The sequence below is a fragment of the Panthera onca genome, chromosome X (assembly GCF_046562875.1).
Source record: "Panthera onca isolate mPanOnc1 chromosome X, mPanOnc1 haplotype 2, whole genome shotgun sequence".
In the NCBI taxonomy this organism is placed as follows: Eukaryota; Metazoa; Chordata; class Mammalia; order Carnivora; family Felidae; genus Panthera; species Panthera onca.
Window position 1 is genome coordinate 86450938 of NC_138357.1, and position 25803 is coordinate 86476740.

Sequence of the window (25803 nt, forward strand, 5' to 3'; positions counted from 1 at the left end):
CTGACCCCTTCCCTAGATAATCTTTGAAAACCCGGCTATGGACGAGCCATCCTTCACTGCAGCAATCATATGATATATATATACACATATATGTATATATGTATATGTATGTATTATCTATATATATGTATATAACATTTATTTATTTATACTCCATGGCTCATAAATTTTTTCTAGGTAATAGGAGCAGTGGCGCTGTTAAAAACTGTGGGCAAAAAAAAAAAAAAAAAAAAAAAAACAATTGTGGGCACTGTGCTGAGAGCTACCTGTGCTAGATCTCATTTATCTACTATTCTGTCCTCAGAACAAACATGTACTATAGGAACTCTTATTAGCCTCTAGAGCTTCCAGGGGTTAGGAAACTTGCCAAAAGTCACAAAACTAGCAAGCCATGGGGTTGGTCCAAACTCAGGTAGCTGCAAAGTAGAGCCTGTGCTAATGGCTATTTCATGCCCTCTACCTCCAAGTTTCCCACTTAACGTCCCTTTCAGCTCAATATTCCAGGTCTTCCTAGGCCCACCTTTTAATGCCACAAGGATACAACTCAGAATCTCTGTCACGTGTTCTTGGCTTTCTGCTTCTCCCGTGGGAAGGGAAGCCTGCTTGGGAGCCTGTTTTCAAGCTGTACGAGCATAGCAAGTGTACCATTCCTAGTTAGATCATATATTGTTTAGAGTGGCTTGGGAAGTCGCTGGAGATGACAGGAAAGGGTAGGACCATCCCACTCCTTAGCCAGCATGAAAGACTGAGATTGTAAACTTCCTGAGGGTATGAGCCACATCTTTCATACTGCTCTTCACCACCAAATGAGAGAGATGTTTAAGGAAGAGCTACAAAGGTCTCTCAGGAAGTTCTCTTCTGTATCTTCTCTTATAAACCTCATGTAGTATGTGGTTTTTTGTTTTTTTGTTTTTTAATGATTGTCGGGGCACCTGGGTGGCTCAGTTGGTTAATCATCCAACTTTGGCTCAGGTCATGATCTCACAGTTCGTGGGTTCGAGCCCTGCGTCAGGTTCTGTGGTGACAGCTCAGAGCCTGGACCCTGCTTCAGATCTGTGTCTCCCTCTCTCTGCCCCTCCCCTGCTCAAGCTCTGTCTCAAAAATAAACATTAAAATTTTTTTTTAATAAAAAAAATGACTGTCTCTAACAGAAGGGCTCTTCCTCAAGACAATCACTGAAAGGCATGCTAACAGCACCTTAAAACGGATACAATATTTTATAGCATATAAATGCATTTAAATACATTTCCTTGTTTAACCTCATTTAAAGGAAAGAGATACAGGTATTAGTATCCCTTTACATATGGGTACATCAAGCTTTCTAAAGGTCTACAGCAATTTATTTCATGTAGGAAAACAGTAAAGCACAGCAGTCAACTTCATTCATGGCTTGGGGGAGGGGCACACCATGATTTTAAGAGATTTGTTTAGGAAACAAACACAGTTTACCATACCTGATAAGAGCCCAATGAGTAGCATCAACAACCAGCCTGAAAAAGCATCACTCACACTGTGAATTAAGGCCCATGTTGACTCTTTGCTTTTATTGGTAATCTAGGGAGAAATGAGAAAAAATTGGTAGGCTCTACACACACCCTTACTTTTTCACCTTAAAACACACAATAAAGAGGTACAAAGACAAATCTATTCATCAGGAACAGAGACCAATTTGGAGTTACTGCTCAAATAACCCCGGGCTGAACAAACATCACCAAGAACTTGGGAGGCTTAGTGAGCCTTGTCTTACTGAACCCCACCACCTTCATGGACAGTACGGGAGCAATGGTTCCAAGTACCTTAGTCAGGGATTCCCCCATTCAGCTGCTAATTTTGTATCCCGTCAATCTGTTTTGCTCATTGCAGTGGTCTCTTTCTGCCATAGACATCAGATATTCTAGGGATGGTTTCTGGATTATTTTGCAAAGAATCAACAAACACAGACTTATTTGAGTGGTGAAAGGACAACGTGAGGCTTGCTACCTAGGGCAGTGCTTCAGGGCTGGCAAGTTCCAGGACTTGCTCCCCTCACTGATCACAGATATTAAATGGTAACAGGGATGCTTCGCTTTATTTTCAAAAACCTGCTGGGAATAGCTGAGACTATCAAGAGGTGCAGAAAGTTTTGCCTTTTAGGCCCTAGCCTTGTCAATTTAGCCCTTCAGTGCCCACATTTATTTCAAAACCAAGTATTCTGACAGCTTTGTCATTGGGCTTCCCCCTTCTCTGAACCTCTATTTCTTATCTTTGAAACTGTGACTTAGCTGCCCCATCTTCATCTACAGTGACATCACAATCACAAATTATTATAAAACTTTTAAAAGCAGTTTCAAAATTCATTTTGACCTGAGACTTTAAGTTTCCAGTTTTAGTGCTCAAAGTAGATGAGGTAACATTTTTCGGTGACAGTGTTTCCATTCTGATGATGAGCAGTTAATGCAAAGAAAACAGTCCTTTTTGAACACTTAATAAACATATTCTAATTGATTTTGAATTGTCATTAGTTGGCATAATGTGTCTCAGATGCAGCCATTTTCATATAGTGGGAAAATATGCCCTTGTCATATCATGGGTGACTTTCACAATGTAAATAACATGTTGAATATGCAACTGATGACAAACTGAACTCTGAATTACAGACAGCAAAAATTCTAAAGCCCGAGTGATGAATAGATATGATGGACAGGTATGTGTGTGTTCCCAAATATCAGAAACCTTGTGAAAAACATAAGAGTGTTTCGTAGAGATCCCCTTCTTTAGTTAGGATAGAAAACTCCGTAAGATTATCACAAGTCCAAAGATTACAGAGGAATTTTTCAAAACCTGTACCTGGGACAACCTGACCCCTGGGTTCAAGTGGTCATGAGAAGATCACTCAGGAGCTGGTAATGGCTTAAGAATGAAAAGCAATCTGGACCTGACTGGTCAGGAGACTTGCCTGGCTCTGAGAGAAGGGAATCAGGAACTCAGGAGAGAAAGGGACAAGCTAAAAATCAAATTTTAAATTTGGACTCAAAACAGAAATAATACAAAAGGAAAAATAACAGCACCTAAGGTTGAAGAAATGTCTCACCAGGAGATCACCCACTGAATCAGGATCACTGGGGCTGGGCCCTACCTTTTTCATTAGCTCTCCATGTGGCCCTGACATGAGCTAGAAATTTTGATTCCCTGATTTAAATGATACATAGCAACAAGTTAAAGGCAAATGACCCTGGCAGACTGCTTTAAGAAGTTTTAGTGGTACTCTGAAAAAAGAAAGGTGGGGAACTTCACCAAATTCTAAAGAATCTGGGCCTTAGCCATAAATGCCACCTATTACCTATCATATTAAATTAATATCCTTAAATTGGATCTGATTGGTCTTGGGGGTTTGAGTTGAATGCACACATTTTCTTTTATGGCTGTCTGAGAGCCATAATCGCAAGGACTTTATCCCATATGTTTCAGTAAACACCAAGGCTCTGAATTTTTTTTCTTTTATTCCTTTAAAAGAAGCACCCTTTCTTTTCTTAGTTCTAAAAACCCTGTTTCAAAGGAAAACCATAAAAGGGAAATGAGGCAGAGGAAGAAGATCTTTGAAACTTATTTTGGTCCCCTCCACCAAGTTTGTCTTCACCTCTTTACATAGGCACTTATACCCATTTCAGGGCTGCAAGGATCCTGTTCAACTACTTGCTATAGGAAGATAAATCACCATTAATTATAAATTCTTCTTGAAATCATATACAAGATACCCTAAAAATAAAAATAAATTAGAAAATAAAACCCTACATTGCCAATGGAAACCTGAGATTCAGCCACATCCAGGGCTGAAGGAGAGCATACATATAAAGAATTACAGATCTTCAACTTTTTCCCCTGCTGTTTTCTTTTTTTTTTTTTAATTTTTTTTAATGTTTATTTATTTTTGAGACAGAGAGAGACAGAGCATGAATGGGGGAGGGTCAGAGAGAGAGGGAGACACAGAATCTGAAACAGGCTCCAGGCTCTGAGCAGTCAGCACAGAGCCCGACGCGGGGCTCGAACTCACATACCGCGAGATCGTGACCTGAGCCCAAGTCGGACGCTTAACGGCCTGAGCCACCCAGGCGCCCCTCCCCTGCTGTTTTCTAACACTTACACATGGACCATCTTTCGTCTTACCTCTCGGTGCCTATCCCGGTCTCGAGACTTCTCCCTCACCCAGTCAATTGTATTGAAATCATCATAGGTCCCCACACCAGGGATTGGCTCCTCCAAGAAGTCCATCATCCTATTTGAAGAACCTATTCCTCCACCATTGTATGATTTTTCCTCTGTATTGAACAGGAAATAGACATTAGTACCTCAGACACTAAACATTTTTTGAAAGTTTATTTATTTCGAGAGAGAAAGAGAGAGCAAGCGAGCAGGAGAGGGGCAGAGAGAGAGAGAGAGAGAGAGAGAGAGAGAATCCCAAGCAGGCTCTGCACTGACAGCACCCCCAACCCCTGCCACACAGGGCTCGATCTCACGAAGCATGAGATCAAGACCTGAGCTGAAATCAAGTCAGACACGTAATCTACTGAGCCACCCAGGTGCCCCTGGACACTAAACATTTTAATACCTCCTTTTTGAGTACCAAAAGGTGAGTCCTTAAACTATCAGATGATTATAGTTAAGTTGTGCTGATAAAGCAATATAATCACCTGGTGGGAACATCCACCACATTCGAAAGTTTCTGTGATCTAGGCACAAAATGATGAGTGTCTTAAGGCAGTATGAATGGAAAGGGACAGATGAGCATGACAGCACAAAGGGAGAAGTGACAGGAGTTGAAGCTTAGTGGGAAAGGATTTATGAAACAAAATGCAGGAGCTTGGAGCCCCTTAGGTATTTCAGTTTCTGTTACGGAAGGGAGACAAAAGGGTCAAAGATCTTTGTAGACAGCACATCAGAAACCATTTTACATTATAAGGCAGTAGTTCAATTCTAAGAGGTAGCTTTTGCCTGAGTGGGAGTTCCAAAGAAAGCATGCCAGCCTCTTCAAGAGTTAAGCTGGCTAGAATGTACATATTTCCCTTCAACAGGTAGACTTTGATCCCTAATGTAATGGGCTTACAGAAACTTTTACTGAGTATGTCAGAACAGTCTAAGACTTACAAGTAGAGATTTAAAGACCATTGCATGGCTTGGTGATGAAATGTCTATCCCTGATCTTTCAATGGAAGAAACATATCCACTTGCCCAACCACAGTCCTTTATCTGCTTTGCTGTTAGTGCTTCTGTTATAATTACTTATGCAAATGTTTTGTCTTCCTTTCTAGACTGGAAGTTCTTTGAGGGCAGCCCCATATCCAAGTCATTATTGCCTTCTCATGTCTAACACATATCTGAGATTCAATAAATATCAGCGGAATCAAGGTTTATTCGCTGAACAGTGGGGATGAGCAAGAAGTATTAAAACTCAGAAGTTGTACACACACAAGGTTACTCAGTACTGCTTGACAAACTTGTTCAAAATATTTCCACCGTCCTCTGGTGAAACAGTATTTCACTATTAAACCCAAAAAGTAGAACAGTATTCAGGAATTTATGCAAATGCACATGAGGAAAAATGCAGAGTAATTCTATCATTTAATGCAACCAGCCAAAGCTCACATTTGCAGCATCAACCTTGGCAGGGACAAAGCTTTACCCAGACTGTTTGGTGATGGATCCCTCTGCAGAGAAGGCCAAAGTAGGTCCAAGCTGCCACCTATTTCCCCACATCTGCATTCCCATCTTCACTCTAAACTCCTACAGACAACTTTAGCACTCTCATAGGGTGAGTGGGAATTAACTCCCAAGCTGTACCTGATTTACAAATCGTTAAGTCTTCCGAATACCTAATTCAGTGCACCTTTTATCGGCAACACACACATTTAAAAGGAAAAGCTCTGCAGAATCTAAATCATATTGAGGGTGGGGGTGGGGCTGGAGTAGAGGAGGTTAACAAGTTAATCTTAAAACCCCTAACCAAAGTCCTTTCCATATCTTCAAGCCTACCTGGCTGTAAAATGGTTGGCTGCTGAATCACCAGCCCAGCATTTCCTATCATGACAGTGGCATACTGATAAAGATTAATGCTGTGTGTTTGAGAGCTTAGACGGAAACAGCCAGCTAGGAAATGAGGGCAGAAAGGAAATAAAGTATGGTGAGAGGGGCAAAAAAAAAAAAAAAAAAAAAAAAAAAAAAAGGAAAAAAAAACCCACCAAGCTGTTTCGATTCTCCAGACAAATGCTGACATGAACACAGGACACCGAACAACCAGAAATTTACTTTTTAAAGCAGGTTAATGCTCCAAATGAATTTGCTCTGGTTTAAGGGCTCTCCTTTCAGGAGAAATTTAAAAAGGATTTTGTGAAACTGATTTTTAAAAGCATCCAATAGCTATATAATGTTACACTGTATAGCAAATGAGGCCCCCAGCTCTAAGGATATTAAGACAAAATGAAGATCTGCAACAGCTTCCTAACAGGAAAGAAAGAATCCTATTACATCACTAGGTAACATGAGCACTGCATCATCCTCCTTTGTAGTCTCCTGTTAGAAACGCAAATTGTCAGGCAGCTCTGAAACAGCAAGCAGTGATTAGAAGCCAACAACAGACTGCTTGTGATTCTCCAGATCCCCTTCTCCCTGGGGTCACACTTCGGTCCTTGGCTGGGCTCAAGTCTGCTTACCTTCAATCACAGCTTTCTTTTTTTCTGCCTCAAGGAAGAAATAACTTTGGCAGCCAGCATTTGGTCATTTAGGTTGAGGAGCTTTTACAGAAGGAGCTCCGGTATGAACTGCTTTAGAAGGGCACTTGCTGCGTTCTCTGCCTTTCACAGGAACAAACGCCACCTAAAGAACCACCAGTGTTCCCCGCGGTCAGAATGTGATGTCACTGGTGGCATCACGTGACCAGACCCTTGGACCAGCTTGGAGAAAGGAAGATTTTTAACCGAGCACAGAAGCCTTAAAGATGTAGTCTCATCTAAACGAATGCCATCAAACTGGGGCAGTCGGATATGTTCACAAAACTGGGGTCCAGACAACTTTGAGTCTTTAGACCTTATTTAGCAGAAAATCCAAGAAGGCAAAGGAGGAATAACTGAAAGCATTTAGAGGGATCCTAAGTAAAAAAGGGAGAGGATCAAATATAGAAAAGGCTTTTTAAAGAAATTGCACTGGATGGCAAAAACACAGAGAAAATCTCAGACGTGTAACACTGAAAGATGCCAGACACGAGAGCACATAACATAATTCTATTCATATAAGTTCAAAACCAGGCAAACCTAAACTATAGCGTGTTATGATACAAATATAAGTTGCTACATTACAAAGAGAAGCAAGAAAATGACAAAAGTAAATACAGTAGCTACCCAGAGGAGAGAAGAGGTCGCCATCTGGATAGAGCACATGGTGAAGGTGGGGCTCCTGGAATGCTGGTAATTTTTCTTTATCTGAGCGGTGGTTAACTGAGTGTTCATATTATAATCATTCTTTAAACTGTACACATGTGTTATATGTCTATGTATATATGATAATTACAGAAAATTATGAAATATGGAACTGCATGTGAATGTACTCTACAAGCTCAGCTCTTTAATAGCACGTAGTAATGTAAAACTCCGATTACGGTCCAGAAAAGGAGTTGTTTCGTTATATTAGTTCTCTACCCAGCCAGCAACATCAAATCTGATCTCACTAATCCAAACTGGGGAAAACCAGCTATTTCAGCTGTGAAAATAAACTCACTCTTCTATTTGCATTATTTAAAAGGCTTTCCCTTCCCAGGCCCTATTCCTAAGGCTATTCTTCAGCAGTCCTTAATTAACTGTGCAACAAGGCTGGTCGAGTAAAGAAGAATGAAATCACCATCTCTCAACTTCCTTAGTGAATCTGCAGGACAGCCGCTGTTAAACATTAATCCAGTCAGTGTGCTCCAATAATCAGACCGAAATGGAGGGCTTTCAAATGCTGTGATCACTGTCATCAATTCTTAGGGCCCAAAGCATCCTGAAATGTTATTACAACAAAACCTTACAAAATGTGAGGAACTTCATGAAACCTGTATGCTTTCAGTCTGGTCTGTCATTATCATGACATCTCAGTCCCTTGATGAACTAAACTAGCATTAATGAGAAGAATTAAAATGAAGTGGCAACTGATGGTGTTGTGGCAATGAACTACAAAGCTTAAAAATCAAAAGCTATTTGTGGCCCAAGTGTAATTATGTTATAGAGCTGTACTTTTAGACATGTGTGTATATCTTACTCAAAGAGAATTGTATGCCCAAACTCATAAGCCTCCTTCAAAGTCATCCTTTATTTTATTTATTTGTTTGTTTGTTTGTTTAAGTAGGCTTCATGTCCAGCATAGAGCCCAATGCAGGGCTTGAACTCAAGACTCTGAGATAGAGACCTGAGCTGAAATCGAGTCAGACGCATAACCAAGCCATCTAGGCGACCCTCAAAGTCATTCTTTATTAAATAGAATCCTACATATAGTTTCTGAAGGCACCTGCAGAATTCACTTACATTATCTGATAAGATTTACATTATCTTACTAGATTATTTTACACTTCAAGATACTATATGTTTTGGTATTTAAAAAATGTATAGTTCCTCAATGTACAATGACTGGATGGTAGAACTGGTATCATGCTAATAACTGATGTAAGTTCATGTATATTTCAAATGTTACATCACAGCTTCTAGGGGAGCGACTTTATTATTCCATGTAAATTTATTTCCCTTGAAAACTAGGTTTGGTAGCTATGGTGCAGTCCTTGTACTAAAATGATATTTAATTACAATTCCCTTTTCTGCCAAATTTGTAATTTCTAGCATATGTTTGTTATACAGACTGCCAGGTGTAGGTTCAATTAATATTACTGTGAAAATAAGGTAAAGAAATGCTGACCAGTTTTTAATGCAGCCTATGGTAAAAACACAATAATAGGGTTAACATTTGGTGACAACAGAGTTATCTTTCTGGGACACAGAGCTGATCAGATCATCTTCTGATTTCAAAAGTATCAGTGGCTCCTGCAACAATGTTGTTTTTTTTTTAATTTATTAAAAAAATATTTTTTAATGTTTATTTATGAAAGAGAGAGAGAGAGATGGAGCACGAGCCACAGAGGGGCAGAAAGGGAGGGAGACACCAAATCTGAAGCAGGCTCCAGGCCCTGAGCTGTCAGCACAGAGGATGACATGGGGCTCGAACCCACAAGTGTGAGATCATGACCTGAGCTGAAGTCGGATGCTCAACCAACTGAGCCACCCAGGTGCCCCTGTTGTTTTTTTTTTTTATTATTTTAATTACAGTGTAGTTAACATACAGTGTTCTATTCGTTGGTTTTTAAAACTTTCAGTATAGAAAGACCACTTAATGGGCATTTGGCACAAACATAGGCCAGGATTTTTTAAATATCCATCATAATTTTTATAATAGGAAAAATAAAATATTTTAGCATATAATAATAACAATGATATTAAAGCTATTTTAGGTTTCATCAATGAGAGGGATTAAATTGTTTGCACTCTTTCTTTTTAATTTTTATTTATTTATTTTTTAACATTTATTTATTTTTGAGACAGGGAGAGACAGAGCATGAACAGGGGAGGGTCAGAGAGAGGGAGACACAGAATCTGAAACAGGCTCCAGGTTCTGAGCTGTCAGCACAGAGCCCGACGCGGGGCTCGAACTCACGGACCACGAGATCATGACCCAAGCCGAAGTCGGCCGCCTAACCGACTGAGCCACCCAGGCGCCCCTGTTTGCACTCTTTCATGGAGGTATCCATATCTGACTGGATGACAAACAGCTTAAATTGTGGGTCATATGCCACATCCAGTTGGTTTCTTTTCATGGCATTTTTTTTTAACTTACTAGAAAGAAATAGTAAATTCATAAAACTTCATTGTCAAGAATGGCAGCAGAGATTATCCCATTCAGGACCAACTAGTGAGGTACAAAGACAGCAACAAGATGCAAAAAGGCTTTTCAAAACCAGTGTATTAAGAGTTAAGCTTCTGGTGTGTAAATTCTCTGCCAAGGAAGGAAGAGTGAAATTGAACAAGGATGCAACATGTCATATTGAGGTACTTAAGTAAGTCTAGAGTTTTGCCCCCATACCAAAAAAAAAAAAAAAAAAAAAAGATAAAGATAAAACTTAACTTGAGTAAGTTTTGAAGGCATCATGTGCTCTAAGTTAAATATAAAACAATTTAATACTCTGATAGGAAAATGATTCAAGTTAAAGTACAATTAGATCTCAATTTGAATAATTTTTTAAAAGCCCCCAAAGGGTAATTTGCACTGCTTGAGTCTGGGGAAAATACCCAGAAAACCAGTCAGAAAAAAGTCAATGTTTAAACACCTCTCCCCATAGGTTACACTTAGGTCTAAAAACTTAACAATGGGTCTTTAGAAGCACACTGCTTGGATGAGGAGGCATAATAAATGAATGCATTTAGCTCATTTCCCTTTATGGAAACTACTGTACAGTTGTTTTTTTTTTTTTTTTTTCTAAAACTCACATGACGCTTAAAACTAGGCAACCCCTTAAAAAACAAGAAAAGAAATTCCAATTTGAGAATAATGTTTGTTTCAACCCCTAACCAATATGCCATTAGAAATTTACCTGGGGGGCTTAACAGTAACCGATTAAGTGAATGAGTTAAACACTAACAAAAACACAAGGGGAAAGAGGATAGAAACCTCGTGCACAGACCCTGAAATACTGCTTTCGTAGTAGCGCAGCTGCAGGAGGGCGCACTTATTGTGCCTAAAGAAAGTGGCCTAAAGAAAGAAACACTCAAAGAAATGAGGCAAGGCTGTTGGTACGTATCACAGGACCCGAAAATAGTCCAATTTTTTAAAAAATGTATTTCAGTTTTTACAGGGAGAAGTTGTATGTTTGCAAGGCTGAAAGGACATCTACAAGAACTTCAACACTCTACCTAGCATACATCAGCAGATATTCATCCTGCGGTTTTTTTAAATTTTACCTTCATTCAACAGCAAGTACTAAGAGCCTAATGTATGCCTTTTCTTACTTCCATACCTGCACCCTCTACCCTTTCTTGTATTGGTTCATCCATTCTAGATCTCCCAGAGAGTTATGAACACTTACACATTACATTCATCTCTATGTTTGAGACGACATTACAGCTGAAACCCCAATAATTAGTCAACATTTTTAGGACCTTTCTATGAACTTGTGCCTCCATTTTGCTTCTATTTTGCTTTCAAACTTACTCAAACCCAGTGGCTGAAAAGCAAATGTTGGTGGGGCAGCTCTCCCATCTAAGCCCTGGGAAGTACCGCAGGACCATGCTATGCTTTAAAATACTGTCTTAGCTTGGTCTCTGGGACACATGTTCAAGGAAACTATCCATTGGTACACATCTGTACAGCCATATTGGTTGTTAAATACTGAAATGCTTCCAGAGCTATAGATAAATAACTCCTTTTTCCTGAGGCCTCTTCTCCCTGCCAACCATCCCCTAGAAGCTCCTGAATGTTCCCCTGATCCAGCAGCTGAAACATCAGGATGCTGCAGGATACTGCCAAGCACTGCATCACACATCCAATATCAATTGTCAGTGCCTGTGTTGTTTTGCACACATTTCATTTAAGGACTGAGTGCTTTGGTTTCTGTTTGCAGAAAGAAAGACAACTTAAAGTTGTCTAAGAAGTAGGAAGGACAACTAAGACGAACCTCTCTATCTCAACTCTGCTGAAAGCTAGACAGTATGAGGTGTGGTGAGAGATGCAGGTAATAGGACTGCAAAAACTGCAAATCTACAAAACTAAGTTTGAGGATTCTGAGAAGTATACAGGAAGATGGGGCATGGCAGCAAGGGATAGGGAAAAAGACTTAAGAGCCAAGCATGAATCTAGATTCTAAGATCACCTTTGGACTCGTTTCCCAATGGATACAGCTCTATCCCCACTGGGTTGTAGACATTTGCTTTGGGGTGTCCCTTTTATGCCTCCTACTCCCAGCATCTGCTCTAATCTGGGAGTTCTGAATGCAACCCACCTTCTTTACCACTGGAACCAGGGTGCTAACTACCAGACATAACAAAAGTTAGGAAAAATAGCATGTGGATTATGGCTTGGTATCTACAGACTCTCGCTGGACTAGAATGCCACTAAAATCAATGTAGAACTGGAAATAGAGGGGCTGGATTTGACAAAGTTGCTGAGGGGGTTGTCTATATAAAGAAAACATCCCTCAGCTCCATTACTCACTCTTCACTCCTTCCTTCTCAAATTTACACATTTATGGGATTGACAAAAGGACTGGGGAATGTAATGGGTAGGGAGACACTGCCCTAAAATGCATAACCTGCGGGGTGGCACAATCCTGTGTAATAACTTGTAATTATTGTTCCATAAGCAGCAGTTCTCCAGTTCTCTACTGAGTCTGCATTGGTTTCTACCTATTAATCTCCAAAAGGAAGTTGGGGACAAGAGATTAGCAATTATTCTTTGGCAGGGTCAAAAGCTTCAAGAAGAAATACCAATTAGGAGATTTGTCTTGGACTCATGGAAATAATGTGATGTCATGGACAGAAATAATGAGTTAGATATATAAAATCTAGGAACTGCTCTCAAAGAAACACTGGTACCTGTACACACTAATGTATGTGTGTTATTCACTGCAGCACTGTTAGTAGTAGTGAAAACCTGGCAACAGTGAAGGAGTCTGGTAATGGGGGAATAGCTCATGGGAAGGAGTAAACTGATGTGTACTGAAATAGCAAAGTCCCTCAAACACATTATGTGAAAAAAGTCACAGAATCATTAAGTAGATTTTTTTAAAATTGTGTGCCTATGTGTTAACTGGATAGAAAAAGCATTGACAGGGTCACATTGAATTAGTTTGAGGGGTTATCTCTGGAATGCTTAGTATAGGGGAGCCTTTCACATTTTATATACACGTGTGTTGTTGGAATCTTCAATAGTGAGGCGTATCTCTGTGTTACATAGTGATGGCTAAAAAGAAAAAGAATGAGAACACAGCCAGAAGAGTAGAGACCGGACATTGCAAAGGGTAAACTTTCATTCTGAGAGGCAGATCACTGGAGTATTTAGAAACAAAGCAGGTGACAGTTTCTGGAGAACACCAGGAGGAAAACACCGCGAGGAAGATGGCTTACAAAGTTGTTAAATGAAAGACAATGCAAAGAAAGTCTTTGCCATCAGCCCTGTTGTCCAGCAGTGAGAAGGTACAGATTCTAACCCTACTCCACAAATCACTAGTTGTATCACCTTGGGCAATTGCCTTAATCTCTGTGGGTTTCAGGTTTCAGGTTCTCTGTAAAATGAGGGAAGATTAGCAAGTATGATTTTTAAGGTCCCTTCCAACTCTGATACTCTATCATTTTAGCAATGATTTTTTTTGTCACTCATACATTGTACTGAATGACTTTTGAGAACACTTCTTAAGTTTTGAGGAATTCCAAATGGTATTTTGATTTCATTCTTCTGGCAGGATCATAAAATGGCACTACAATCCCTAGAAAAGAAAGAGTCAGCTCACCTGTGAAGTATACTACAACCTGGGACCCATCACTTCTGGCATATGGCTAACTATAGCTTTACCAACGTGGCCACAGTATTTGTGGAGTATCTGCTAGCCACAGACCCCCAAAACACTCCTAAGACGTTACAGCAACCCTTTACCCCATGCTATAAATCAGAACAAAGTAAGGTTAAAAATAATCCACTCTGGATTATAGTACTGCCAAAGGGTCTCTGAATTTTTTTTCCCTTCAAGAGGGGACCAAAGTGGTTTCACTAATTGAGAAAAAGAGGGGGGGAGCTTTCAGATTCAGCTCTGGCAAGTAAAAAGCTTAGGATCTGTCACTCCCATCCTTAAAACAAGAAAAAAATGGACAAACTGCAAAGTCATGGCCCCTTCTGAGAACTAAGGTTGTAGGGGAAACTGCCACCAAAACACCCAAGTCTGAAGAGACAGGTTTCTCCAAAAAAGACACAAAGAGATCTGCTTACCTGAAGTAGAAACCAATGGGAACATAAACTGGCAGGGACACTTGAATGGCAACTTTGAGGAACGGCTGAAATGCTGAGTGTGTAGACTTGCGTGAGCATGAGAAACCTCTGAGGCTTATCCTTCTGTGGGCTCTACCTCCGGGAACCCAACCAAGTTCTCACAGGGAAAATAAGAGAAATATTCCTTCCTGGCTCTGACAAGGGGAGGGGAAGAGTAATCATTGTGAAATACCTCAGAGCTTTCTCTACACCAAAGGCCTATGCTCCAGGGGGAAATACTTTGCCTGAGCCTCATCCCTGCTGGGGGAAGGGCATTCCTTTCACTCCAGCAGACACCACCAGACCAGCCTTCTCATCTCACCCAAAGGAAACAAAAAAGAACAGTCAACAGGGGCCTGGGTTTCCAGGAAATGGATGGTGAATGCTGTGGTCTGAACAGAAGTATGGGGCAGGGAAAACAAAAACTATACCACTGGACTAAACCTTGTGAAGGCACAGCCACAAGATACAGGCCCAGCAGACACCGAGATTTCACAGAAAATTATAAAATGACCTGCTCCCATACCTTACCACCACACCAGTGGCTCCAGTATAATGGCAATAGATGGCAGCTGAGAGAACTACATGCCACAGAATCTCTCTCGACAAGCTGCACTTACAGAAAACTCAGAACCAGGAGGTGAAACCAAAACAAGGACACTACAAAATTTTAACTCTCTGACACAAACAGTTACACTTTAAACAGCCCCAAATTAAACAGCCCAACTCCTAGCCATTTTCCATAAATCCACAATGGAATTAAACTAGAAACCAATCAGAGCAATAGCTGGAAACTGCCCAAATACCTGGAAATTAAACAACACCCTTCTAAGTAACCCATGGGCCAAAGAAGTCTCAAGACAAATTAAAAACTATTTTGAAGTAAATGAAAATGAAAATATAAGATATCAAAATCTGTAGGATGCAGCCAAAATAGTGCTGAGAGAGAAATTCACAGCATTAAGCACCTATATTAGAAAAGAAGGGTCTAAATAGAAACATCTAGGCCTCACCAAAGATACACAGACGGCAAAGCGTAAATGTAAAAATGCTTAACATCCTATGTCATCAGGGAAGTGCAAATTCAATGAGATACCACTACACACCTATTAGAATGGCTAAAATCTAAAACGCTGACAATACAATCATTCACAATGATCTGGAGGAACAGGAACTCTTCATTCGTTCCTGATGGGAATACAAAATGGCTAACTCAAAAAGATATCTGCACTCTCATGTTCACTGCAGCATTGTTTCTAATAGTCAAGACATAGAAGCAGCCTAAGTGCCCATCGATGATGAATGAATAAAGAAATTGTGGTATATACATACACAATAGAGTATTATTTAGCCATTAAAAATGAGGAAATGTTGCCATTTGTGACAGCATGGATGGACACTGGGGGCATTATGCTAAGTGAAATAAGTCAGACAGAGAAAGACAAATACTTTGTGATCTCACTTACATGTGGAATGTAAAAAAAAAAAAAAAAAAAAAGAAAGAAAGAACTCATAGAAAAAGAGATCAGAGGTGTGATTACCAGAGGCAGTGGGTAGGAGGATGGAGAGCAGGAGAAAGGTGGTCACAAAGGTATAAACTTCCAGTTATAAGATAAATAAGATGTAATGTACAACATGATGGACTACCGCTAACAGTTAACATTGCTGTATGATACATAGGACAGTTGTTAAGAGTAAATCCTAAGAGTTCTCATCCCAAGGAGATGTCATTTTCTTTTGATTGTATCTATATGAGATGATGGATTTTAACTAAACCTACTGTGGTAATCATTTCACAGTATACATAAATCAAACCATGATGCTGTAAGCCTTAAACTTGCATAGTGATGTCTACCAATTATCTCTCACTGAAACTGGAGAAAAAAGAACACAGGTATGCAATGAAATTTAAAGGCTACTGAAAAAACAGCTGTCAGGGTCATCAAAAACAAAGGAAGTCTAAGAAGCCATCACAGCCAAGAGGAGACCAAAAACACATAAAGACTAAATGCAATGTGGTATCCTGGATGGGACATTAGGTAAAAACTGTGTATCTGCATAAAGCATGTATTTTAGATAAGACACAAATACTAGTAAATAAATGGGGAGAGATAAAGCGACACAGATTCTAAAATCTGACTAGGTATTTTCCTATCGAGTACCCTAAAGGAAGCCTGTAAAGCCTGTGGACATCATAATAAGCCTCATTTGGAGGCTTCAGCATATAAAACTGGTGTGGTTTATGCACCCCATGGAGCTTTGGATACAGGCCACTTTTTTTTTTCCAGCTCAAAAAGCAGCAGTGACAATTGCTATTCTCCCAGGCTAAGTGTTTAGGCAAGTTATAGCATTATGAGGGTGATAGATCCCAAATTCCCTTTACTTATTCTCCCTGTGCCATCCACACAATTGCTTGAGTCAACTGAAGTGCTGACAGGTTTGCCCATGAGCCAGAGCCCAAGATGTTTTCCATTTCTTTCTGGAGGAATATTATGATCTTTCCTTGTAGCAGGGCAGAACAAATGCAACTGTTTCACAGCTTACTTGATGGATTTCACACACTGCCATTTGTTTCATTTTAAAAGACACTTTTCTAGGGTGCCTGGGTGACTCAGTTGGTTACATGTCCGACTACAGCTCAGGTTGTGATCTTGCAGTTCGTGCGTGGGTTCAAGCCCCGTGTCGTGCTCTGTGCTGATAGCTTGGATCCTGCTTTGGGTTCCGTGTGTCCCTCTCTCTCTGCCCTTCGCCCGCTCACGTTCGCTCGCATGCACTCTCTCTCTCTAAAAATAAACATTAAATTTTTTTTAAAAAAGGTAAATGACATTTTTCCTTCCCTGGGACGTTGGGAGGTTACGCTGAGGCTTGCAGGGGTGGTGTGGGCATGTTCTCCCACACGAGGGGGACTCAGCCTGCCCTCATACTCCACTGGGCTTTGAAGTCATCTGTGACTCTTCTAGGTTATTCCCCATATCTAATTGGTCCTACCAAGCCCCCTTTTGAAATTCCTCCAAAAGTTATTCCTTCCTCTCCATTCCTGTTGTCTTTCCTCTCAGGACTGCCTTCGCTGCATCCCAAAGCGTTTGGATTGTTGTTTTTTCATTTTCGTTTGTTTCCATATATTTTTTAATTTCTTCTCTAATTGCCTGGTTGACCCACTCATTCATTAGTAGGGTGTTCTTTAACCTCCACGCTTTTGGAGGTTTTCCAGACTTTTTCCTGTGGTTGATTTCAAGCTTCATAGCATTGTGGTCTGAAAGTATGCATGGTATAATTTCAATTCTTGTATATTTATGAAGGGCTGTTTTGTGACCCAGTATATGATCTATCTTGGAGAATGTTCCATGTGCACTCGAGAAGAAAGTATATTCTGTTGCTTTGGGATGCAGAGTTCTAAATATATCTGTCAAGTCCATCTGATCCAATGTATCATTCAGGGCCCTTGTTTCTTTATTGACCGTGTGTCTAGATGATCTATCCATTTCTGTAAGTGGAGTGTTAAAGTCCCCTGCAATGACCACATTCTTATCAATAAGGTTGTTTATGTTTATGAGTAATTGTTTTATATATTTGGGGGCTCCGGTATTCGGCACATAGACATTTATAATTGTTAGCTCTTCCTGATGGAGAGACCCTGTAATTATTATATAATGCCCTTCTTCATCTCTTGTTACAGCCTTTAATTTAAAGTCTAGTTTGTCTGATAGAAGTATGGCTACTCCAGCTTTCTTTTGGCTTCCAGTAGCATGATAAATAGTTCTCCATCCCCTCACTCTCAATCTAAAGGTGTCCTCAGATCTAAAATGAGTCTCTTGTAGACAGCAAATAGATGGGTCTTGTTTTTTTATCCATTCTGATACCCTATGTCTTTTGGTTGGCGCATTTAATCCATTTACATTCAGTGTTATTATAGAAAGATACGGGTTTAGAGTCATTGTGATGTCTGTATGTTTTATGCTTGTAGCGATGTCTCTGGTACTTTGTCTCACAGGATCCCCCTTAGGATCTCTTGTAGGGCTGGTTTAGTGGTGACAAATTTTTGTTTGTTTGGGAAGACCTTTATCTCTCCTTCTATTCTAAATGACAGACTTGCTGGATAAAAGATTCTCGGCTGCATATTTTTTCTGTTCATCACATTGAAGATCTCCTGCCAATCCTTTCTGGCCTGCCAAGTTTCAAAAGAGAGATCGGTCACAAGTCTTATAGGTCTTCCTTTATATGTTAGGGCACGTTTACCTCTTGCTGCTTTCAGAATTTTCTCTTTATCCTTGTATTTTGCCAGTTTCACTATGCTATGTCGTGCAGAAGATCGATTCAAGTGATGTCTGAAAGGAGTTCTCTGTGCCTCTTGGATTTCAATGCCTTTTTCCTTCCCCAGATCAGGGAAGGTCTCAGCTATTATTTCTTCAAGTACCCCTTCAGCACCTTTCCCTCTCTCTTCCTCCTCTGGGATACCAATTATGCGTAGATTATTTCTTTTTAGTGTATCACTTAGTTCTCTAATTTTCCCCTCACACTCCTGGATTTTTTTATCTCTCTTTTTCTCAGCTCCTCTTTTTCCATAATTTTATCTTCTAGTTCACCTATTCTCTCCTCTGCCTCTTCAATCTGAGCCGTGGTCGTTTCCATTTTATTTTGCATCTTGTTTAAAGCATTTTTCAGCTCCTCGTGACTGTTCCTTAGTCCCTTGATCACTGTAGCAAGAGATTCTCTGCTGTCCTCTATATTGTTTTCAAGCCCAGCGATTAATTTTATGACTATTATTCTAAATTCACTTTCTGTTATATTATTTAAATCCTTTTTGATCAGTTCATTAGCTGTTGTTATTTCCTGGAGATTCTTCTGAGGGGAATTCTTCCGTTTGGTCATTTTGGAGAGTCCCTGGAGTGGTGAGGACCTGCAGGGCACTTCCCCTGTGCTGTGGTGTATAACTGGAGTTGGTGGACGGGGCCGCAGTCCGCCCTGATGTCTGCCCCCAGCCCACCGCTGGGGCCACAGTCAGACTGGTGTGTGCCTTCTCTTCCCCTCTCCTAGGGGCGGGATTCACTGTGGGGTGGTGTGGCCCATCTGGGCTACTTGCACACTGCCAGGCTTGTGGTTCTGGGGATCTGGCGTATTAGCTGGGGTGGGTAGGCAAGGTGCACGGGAGCAGGAGGGGCAGGCTTAGCTCACTTCTCCTTAGGTGATCCACTTCAGGAGGCGCCCTGTGGCAGTGGGAGGGAGTCAGACCGCTGCCAGAGGGGTGGCTCCGCAGAAGCACAGCATTGGGTGTTTGCACAGAGCAAGCAAGTTCCCTGGCAGGAACTGGTTCCCTTTGGGATTTTGGCTGGGGGATGGGCGGGGGAGATGGCGCTGGCGAGCACCTTTGTTCCCCGCCAAACTGAGCTCTGTCGTCCAGGGGCTCAGCAGCTCTCCTTCCCGTTGTCCTCCAGCCTTCCCGCTTTCCGAGCAGAGCTGGTAACTTATGACCTCCCAGGTGTCAAGTCCTGCTTGCTGTCGGAACACACTCTGTCCGGCCCCTCCGCTTTTGCAAGCCAGACTCAGGGGCTCTGCTTGGCCGGCGGGCCGCCCCTCCACCCCGGCTCCCTCCCGCCAGTCCGTGGAGCGCGCACCGCCTCTCCGCCCTTCCTACCCTCTTCCGTGGGCCTCTCGTCTTCGCTTGGCTCCGGAGAATCTGTTCTGCTAGTCTTCTGGTGGTTTTCTGGGTTATTTAGGCAGGTGTAGTTGGAATCTAAATGATCGGCAGGATGCGCGGTGAGCCCAGCGTCCTCCTACGCCACCATATTACGCTGTCCCTCCCATTCCTGTTGTCTTAATACAGGCCTTTTGATCTCTTACATAGATTTTTTTTTTAAATAACAGTGTAACTGGTCTTCCAGTCTCCAACCCACCCTCCCCTGAATCCATCTTCCACACAGCCATAAATTCCCTAAAGCACCACTCTGATCATATCATTCCTCTGCTTTTAAATTATTTGATGACTCCTTGGTTACAAGAAAAGGTCCAGAAGCACAGACAGTCTAGATCTCACCCAGATTTCTAACTAGATCTCCTGCCCTATCCCCTGCTATCCTCCCTCCTGCTCCAACTGTCAGTCATTCTGTCCTGGGAGCCTCAGAACTCAGATGCACAGACTCTGTTTCATGATTAGAAAAGGCTCTCTCATGCGTCTGTGCCTTTACCTGTGTCCTCACTCAGTCAGAGAGGAGTAGCCAGGCATGTGAGGTAGAAAGACAAGGGGGTGAGGGAAACAAGGGAACTGATAAGCTTTACTAAAACTGCACAGCGCTGCATTCCTATCTGGGTGTGCCATAAATACTAAATAACTGAATGGCTGAATGAATGAATTGCTGACCATAACGTCCAGGCTGCAGAGGCAGGCAAGTGAGAACAGATGGATTATGAGAACAGCTCTGGAGTTTTTCTTATTACTTAAACCCTTTTCCTCTTTTCCTCCCTCTCCCCTTCTTTGAGACCTCCATGTTTATGTTTCTTCTCATTTACAGACTGCTATAACACTACCTCAGATGCATTTAACCACGTCATGCATAATTTATTTACTCATTCCTCATAAATCAATCCCTCTAGCCATCTGGAAAACAAGAACCACTTCTACTGCCTTTCAAGCTCCTTTTAACTAATCTTTTTAGTACGTGCTATTGTGCCTGGTACAAAATGTTAGTATTTTATGCACAATCTCACCACTGACATCAAGGACTTTATGACCTCTTTTTCTGTTGTTGTTGTTGTGTATGTTAGGAAACCCCATGTGAAAACATTAAATAAAATAAGAACAATTAAAAAGCTAAGCAAGAAAATTATATCACTACAGAGGACAGTAAATGGACTGATTTTTGTGTGTGGCTCATAGAAAACACCTTTGTCGCTTTATGGTCAGACCTTGTAAATCACAAGAAGTAATTCTCCTGTACAGGCAAATGAAAAGTGGTGAAAACACATTCTATAGTCACAATCAATGTCAAAATCTTGCCTGCCTCAGCTTTCATGTCTATTAAATAGGAATAATAGACACTCACTTGCCTCCATCATTTATTGAGAGCAATGTGAACACAAAAAGCACTTTGGTGATATGGATGCTATATGGTATTATTTTCAATCAGAAGAAATAATCTGGATTAGCCAGAAGGCTTATTAGAAGTGGCCAGCTTCCAATTTGACAATAAATTATATTAAAAAATAATAATAATAAAATGAGAATTGAGAAAAATACTTATCTTCCCCCACTCCCCCCCAAAAAGAGGTGGCCAGCTTCAGTTTATGGACTGACCACTTCACTTGGGCTAGTAGTTGTCATAACTGACTCACAAGGGTTTTAACTACACATAAGTGGAAGTGATATACAAATACAAGTCCCTTTCACAGAAGTAGGCAAATATGAAAAACCATAAAATATCAAACCATGAGTACCTTTCTTTTATGAAATTTAAATTCAGGGCTGTCTATGGGGCGCCTGGGTCGCTCAGTCGGTTGAGTGACAGACTTCGGTTCAGGTCATGATCTCATGGTTTGTGAGTTCAAGCCCCACATGGGACTTAGTGCCTGGAGCCTGTTTCGGAATCTGTGACTTCCTCTCTCTCTAGCTCTCCCTCGCTCACACTCTGTCTCTCAAAAAATAAATGTTAAAAAAATTTTTTTAATAAAATAAAATAAATTCAGGGGCTCTCTTCTACTGTTACTGTCTTGAGGCACCTTTACTAGACAATTTCTTACTGGTATGTTCTTACCAAATTGGTCACCTCCTTGGAAAGGCCTTCCCTGACCTTTCTAACTTCTTAACCTTTCTAAAGTAGTATTCCTCAGTTACCATCTATTGTCCTTCACTTTCTTTCCATCCTCATACTAATTATAATGGATACTTAACTAAGTAGTCTATTCCCTTACTCATTTACCTGACTAGGTCTAAATTTCAGATCAATGTGGATCTTATCTATGTTAATCCCACCACTGTATCTCCACTGCCTATAAAAGTGCCTGCTTCATAGCAGGTATTCAAAAAGTATTTGTTGAATGAATGGGTGGAGGAGTTTGTCCTCACAGTGACAATAAGGTTAATTCAAACTTCCTAGCATGACATTCAAGGCCCCACTTTATTTATTTGGGCTTATATTTTGCTTATTTATACCTCTATATCATGTGCCTGCTGATATCTCTATAAAAGCTTGCTTCCTGTCTGGAATGCTCTTCTTCCTACCAAATAACTTATATTTCAAGGCCCTTCTCAAACACACCTTTTCTGTGAAAACTTTTCCAATCCTAGACACACACAAACATACAGGATGCTTCTGCTAAGTTCTTATAAGAGTTATAACACTTACAATATAGGCTTATAACAGAAATAAAATAACAATAATAATAATGACAGCTAACATTTTATTGAGCATTAGCTCCATGACAGGTACTATTATAAGCACTTTATGTTACTATTTCATTTAATCCTGAAAAGAACTCTAAGAGGTAGGTATTATCATAAGTACTTAATGTTTGCTTAGTCAGCTAGAATCAACTTTATGAAGGCAGGGATGGTGCCTTAAATCTTTGCTAATTCCCAGAACCTAGCAAAGTTTCTGTAATGTCATATGCCTCTTATACAAATTTGCTAAATAATAAATTCTGACAGTAGTTTCTTGTCCTCTGACTTTACACTGAGAATGGCAATCCCAATCAGTTAAAGAATAAGACAGTAGTTTTAAGGAATTATAGAGATTTATTATATTATATTTATTAATTAAAGTCCTCTCTAAATACAACAAGAAACTCAGAAGTCACAAAAGAAAAGGGTGATATATCTGGCTATGTAAAAATTTTAATATTTGTAGATTTAAAAAAAAATTTAAACAAAACCAGAAATGAAAAAAGATACACTCAACCTACATTAGATGAAACATAATAATAATATATGAAGGGCTCCTAGAAAAACTTAAGAAAAGATAATCAGCCTATCAGAAAAATAGGAACATCATATAAACAGGAAACTTCCAGAAAAAGAAATTTAAGGGGTTAGTAAACATATGAAAATATGTTCAACTTCACTAATTTAAAAAAGTAAAAATTAAAACAATAATGAATATTTCTTTCTTTATTTATTTTGCCTATCCTATTGTAAAGGTGAAAAAAGAATTTGACTATTCAGCACCAGCAAGGCTGTGGTCAAATAGCACTCACACACTCATGCTACAGAAATGCTCTAATATACTTAAAGAATAAACACACACACACTGCAGTATTGTTTGTAATAGCAAAAGATTGAAAACAACTGAAATGTGCATCAATAGAAACTTGGTTAAGTAAACTCTGGCAGCTATATCATGAAATTATATGCAGTTATCAAAAAGAATGATGGTACTGGCTACCCAAATAACAGATGAAGGGAATTATTATTATATGAATGCATGCCCGATAATAAAAACCCAATTATGAAAGAGAGAACAGATTTTTAAAAAAAAATTTTTTAATGTTTATTTATTTTTGGGACAAAGAGAGAGCAGACTGCAAGCAGGGGGAGGGGCAGAGAGAGAGGAAGACACAAGATCGGAAGCACGCTCCAGGCTCTGAGCTGCCAGCACAGAACCCAACGTGGGGCTCGAACGTATGAACTGTGAGATCATGACCTGAGCTGAAGTCGGTGGGTCATTCAACTGAGCCACCCAGGTGTCCCAAAGAGGGAACAGATTTGAACAGACACTTCATCAAACAGGATATGAGGTTAGCAAATAAGCGCATGAACGGATGTTCCATATCAGAAGTCATTAGGGAAATTAAAACCATGATGGGATGACACCTATTAGAATGGATAAAATAAAAATTACTGGAAATACCAAGAGCTGTTGAAGATGGGGAACAAGTGGAACTCTCATTACATAGCTAGTTCAGATATAAAATGGTTACAGCTACTCTGGAAAATGGTTTGGCAGTTTCTTATAAAGTTCAACATACATTTACCACATAACCCAGTGATCCCACTTCAGGCTACACTACTGAGCAAGAAAAAAAGGAATGAACAACTTGAATTAATCTCCAAGGCCTTAAGCTGAGTAGCGAAGTCAGTCTCAAAGGTGACATACTATGTGACTCCATGCATGACATTCTAGAAAAGAAAAAAAAAAAATACAGGCACAGAGAAAGATCAGTGGTTACCAGGGGTTGGGGGTAGAAGAAATCTGGCTGCAAAGGGGCAGGAGGGAATTCTTTGAGGGTGCTGAACTGTTCTGTATCCTGTCAGTGGTAGTGGTTACAAAAATCTATGCATGTGTTAAAACTCTTTTTTTTTTATCTGAAATTGTATTTATTTGCTTCATTCTTAAAGAATATTATCAATGATATTTTCTAGAATCACTTTTATTATTTTCTTTCTCTCATTCATTTATTTTTTTTTTCTGAAGTTTTTATTTTTTTTTTCAATATATGAAATTTATTGTCAAATTGGTTTCCATACAACACCCAGTGCTCATCCCAAAAGGTGCCCTCCTCAATACCCATCACCCACCCTCCCCTCCCTCCCACCCCCCCATCAACCCTCAGTTTGTTCTCAGTTTTTAAGAGTCTCTTATGCTTTGGCTCTCTCCCACTCTAACCTCTTTTTTTTTTTTTTCTTCCCCTCCTCCATGGGTTTCTGTTAAGTTTCTCATGGCAATGAGAAAGAACGAAATATGGCCCTTTGTAGCAACATGGATGGAACAGGAGAGTGTGATGCTAAGTGAAATAAGCCATACAGAGAAAGACAGATACCATATGTTTTCACTCTTATGTGGATCCTGAAAACTCTTAAGATTGTACCAGAAAATAAATTTTACTGTATGTACATTAAAAATAATTTTTAAAAAGAAAAACTGTCATCAACAGTAATGATACCTTCTATTTCCCCATCTAAGGGAGGAACATCATCTCTCATGGAAAAATCCATAGCTGTCCCTGGTATGTCCATCAAGTCTTCATCACTGGAGCTGCTCCGGAAGCTATTGAAACTCCCCTGCTGAAAGCCTCTGTTATCCATGGCCCCTGTGCAGAAAGAAAAACAAGAGGCTCATTACAATGACCTTCAAGCCCCTTACCGCTTATCTTTTTTTTTCATTGTGGCAACTACACATAAAATTTATCATTTCAACCATTCGAAACTAGACAATTCAGTAGCATTAAGTTCATTTACAATGTTTTGCAATTATCACTCTATTTCCAGAAATTTTTCATCATCACAAACAGAAACTCTGTACCCAGTAAACATAACTCCCTCCTAACCCCCAACCCCTTACAATTGCCTCTTTCTGTCTCAATGATCTGCCAATTCCAGGTATTTCATATAATCATATATAAATTGTGGCTTTTTGTGTCTGGCTTCTTTCACTTATAATGTTTTGAAGGCTCATCCATGTTCTGGCATGTATCAGTACTTTACTTCATTTTCAGACTGAATAATACCATCGTATGGATACACCATTTTTGTTTATCCATTATTCAGTTGATGGACATTTAGTTAGTTTCCACCTTTTGTGTTACTTCTTTTTATTTCTTTTAATTTTTTTAAAAAAATTTACATCCAAATTAGTTAGCATATAGTGCAACAATGATTTCAGGAGTAGATTCCTTAGTGCCCCTTACCCATTTAGCCCATCCCTCAACCCCTCCAGTAACCCTGTTTGTTCTCCATATTTACGAGTATCTTATGTTTTGTCCCCCTCCCTGTTTTTATATTGTTTCCGTTCCCTTACGTTCATCTGTTTTGTCTCTTAA

The 25803-nt window shown here is 40.1% G+C and overlaps 1 protein-coding gene across 6 annotated transcripts in view; it reads right to left on the reverse strand.

The window, feature by feature from the left end:
* CLCN5 (Cl-/H+ antiporter 5) overlaps window positions 1-25803 on the reverse strand; it is a 181407-nt gene that overhangs the window by 23557 nt on the left and 132047 nt on the right. For 5 of the 6 annotated variants that reach the window (XR_014136793.1, XR_014136794.1, XM_081793284.1 and 2 more), the window contains 3 exons: window positions 24928-25074; window positions 4144-4295; window positions 1455-1554 (listed from right to left, as the gene is read on the reverse strand). Coding sequence is in view for 4 of the 6 variants with exons in the window: in XM_081793284.1 (XP_081649410.1) it covers window positions 1455-1554; window positions 4144-4295; window positions 24928-25074 (399 nt within the window). In the remaining 2 variants the exon portion in view is untranslated. Of the gene's footprint in view, window positions 1-1454; window positions 1555-4143; window positions 4296-6683; window positions 7497-24927; window positions 25075-25803 lie in introns of those variants that run through there. The other variant, XM_081793287.1, reaches the window with a different exon arrangement.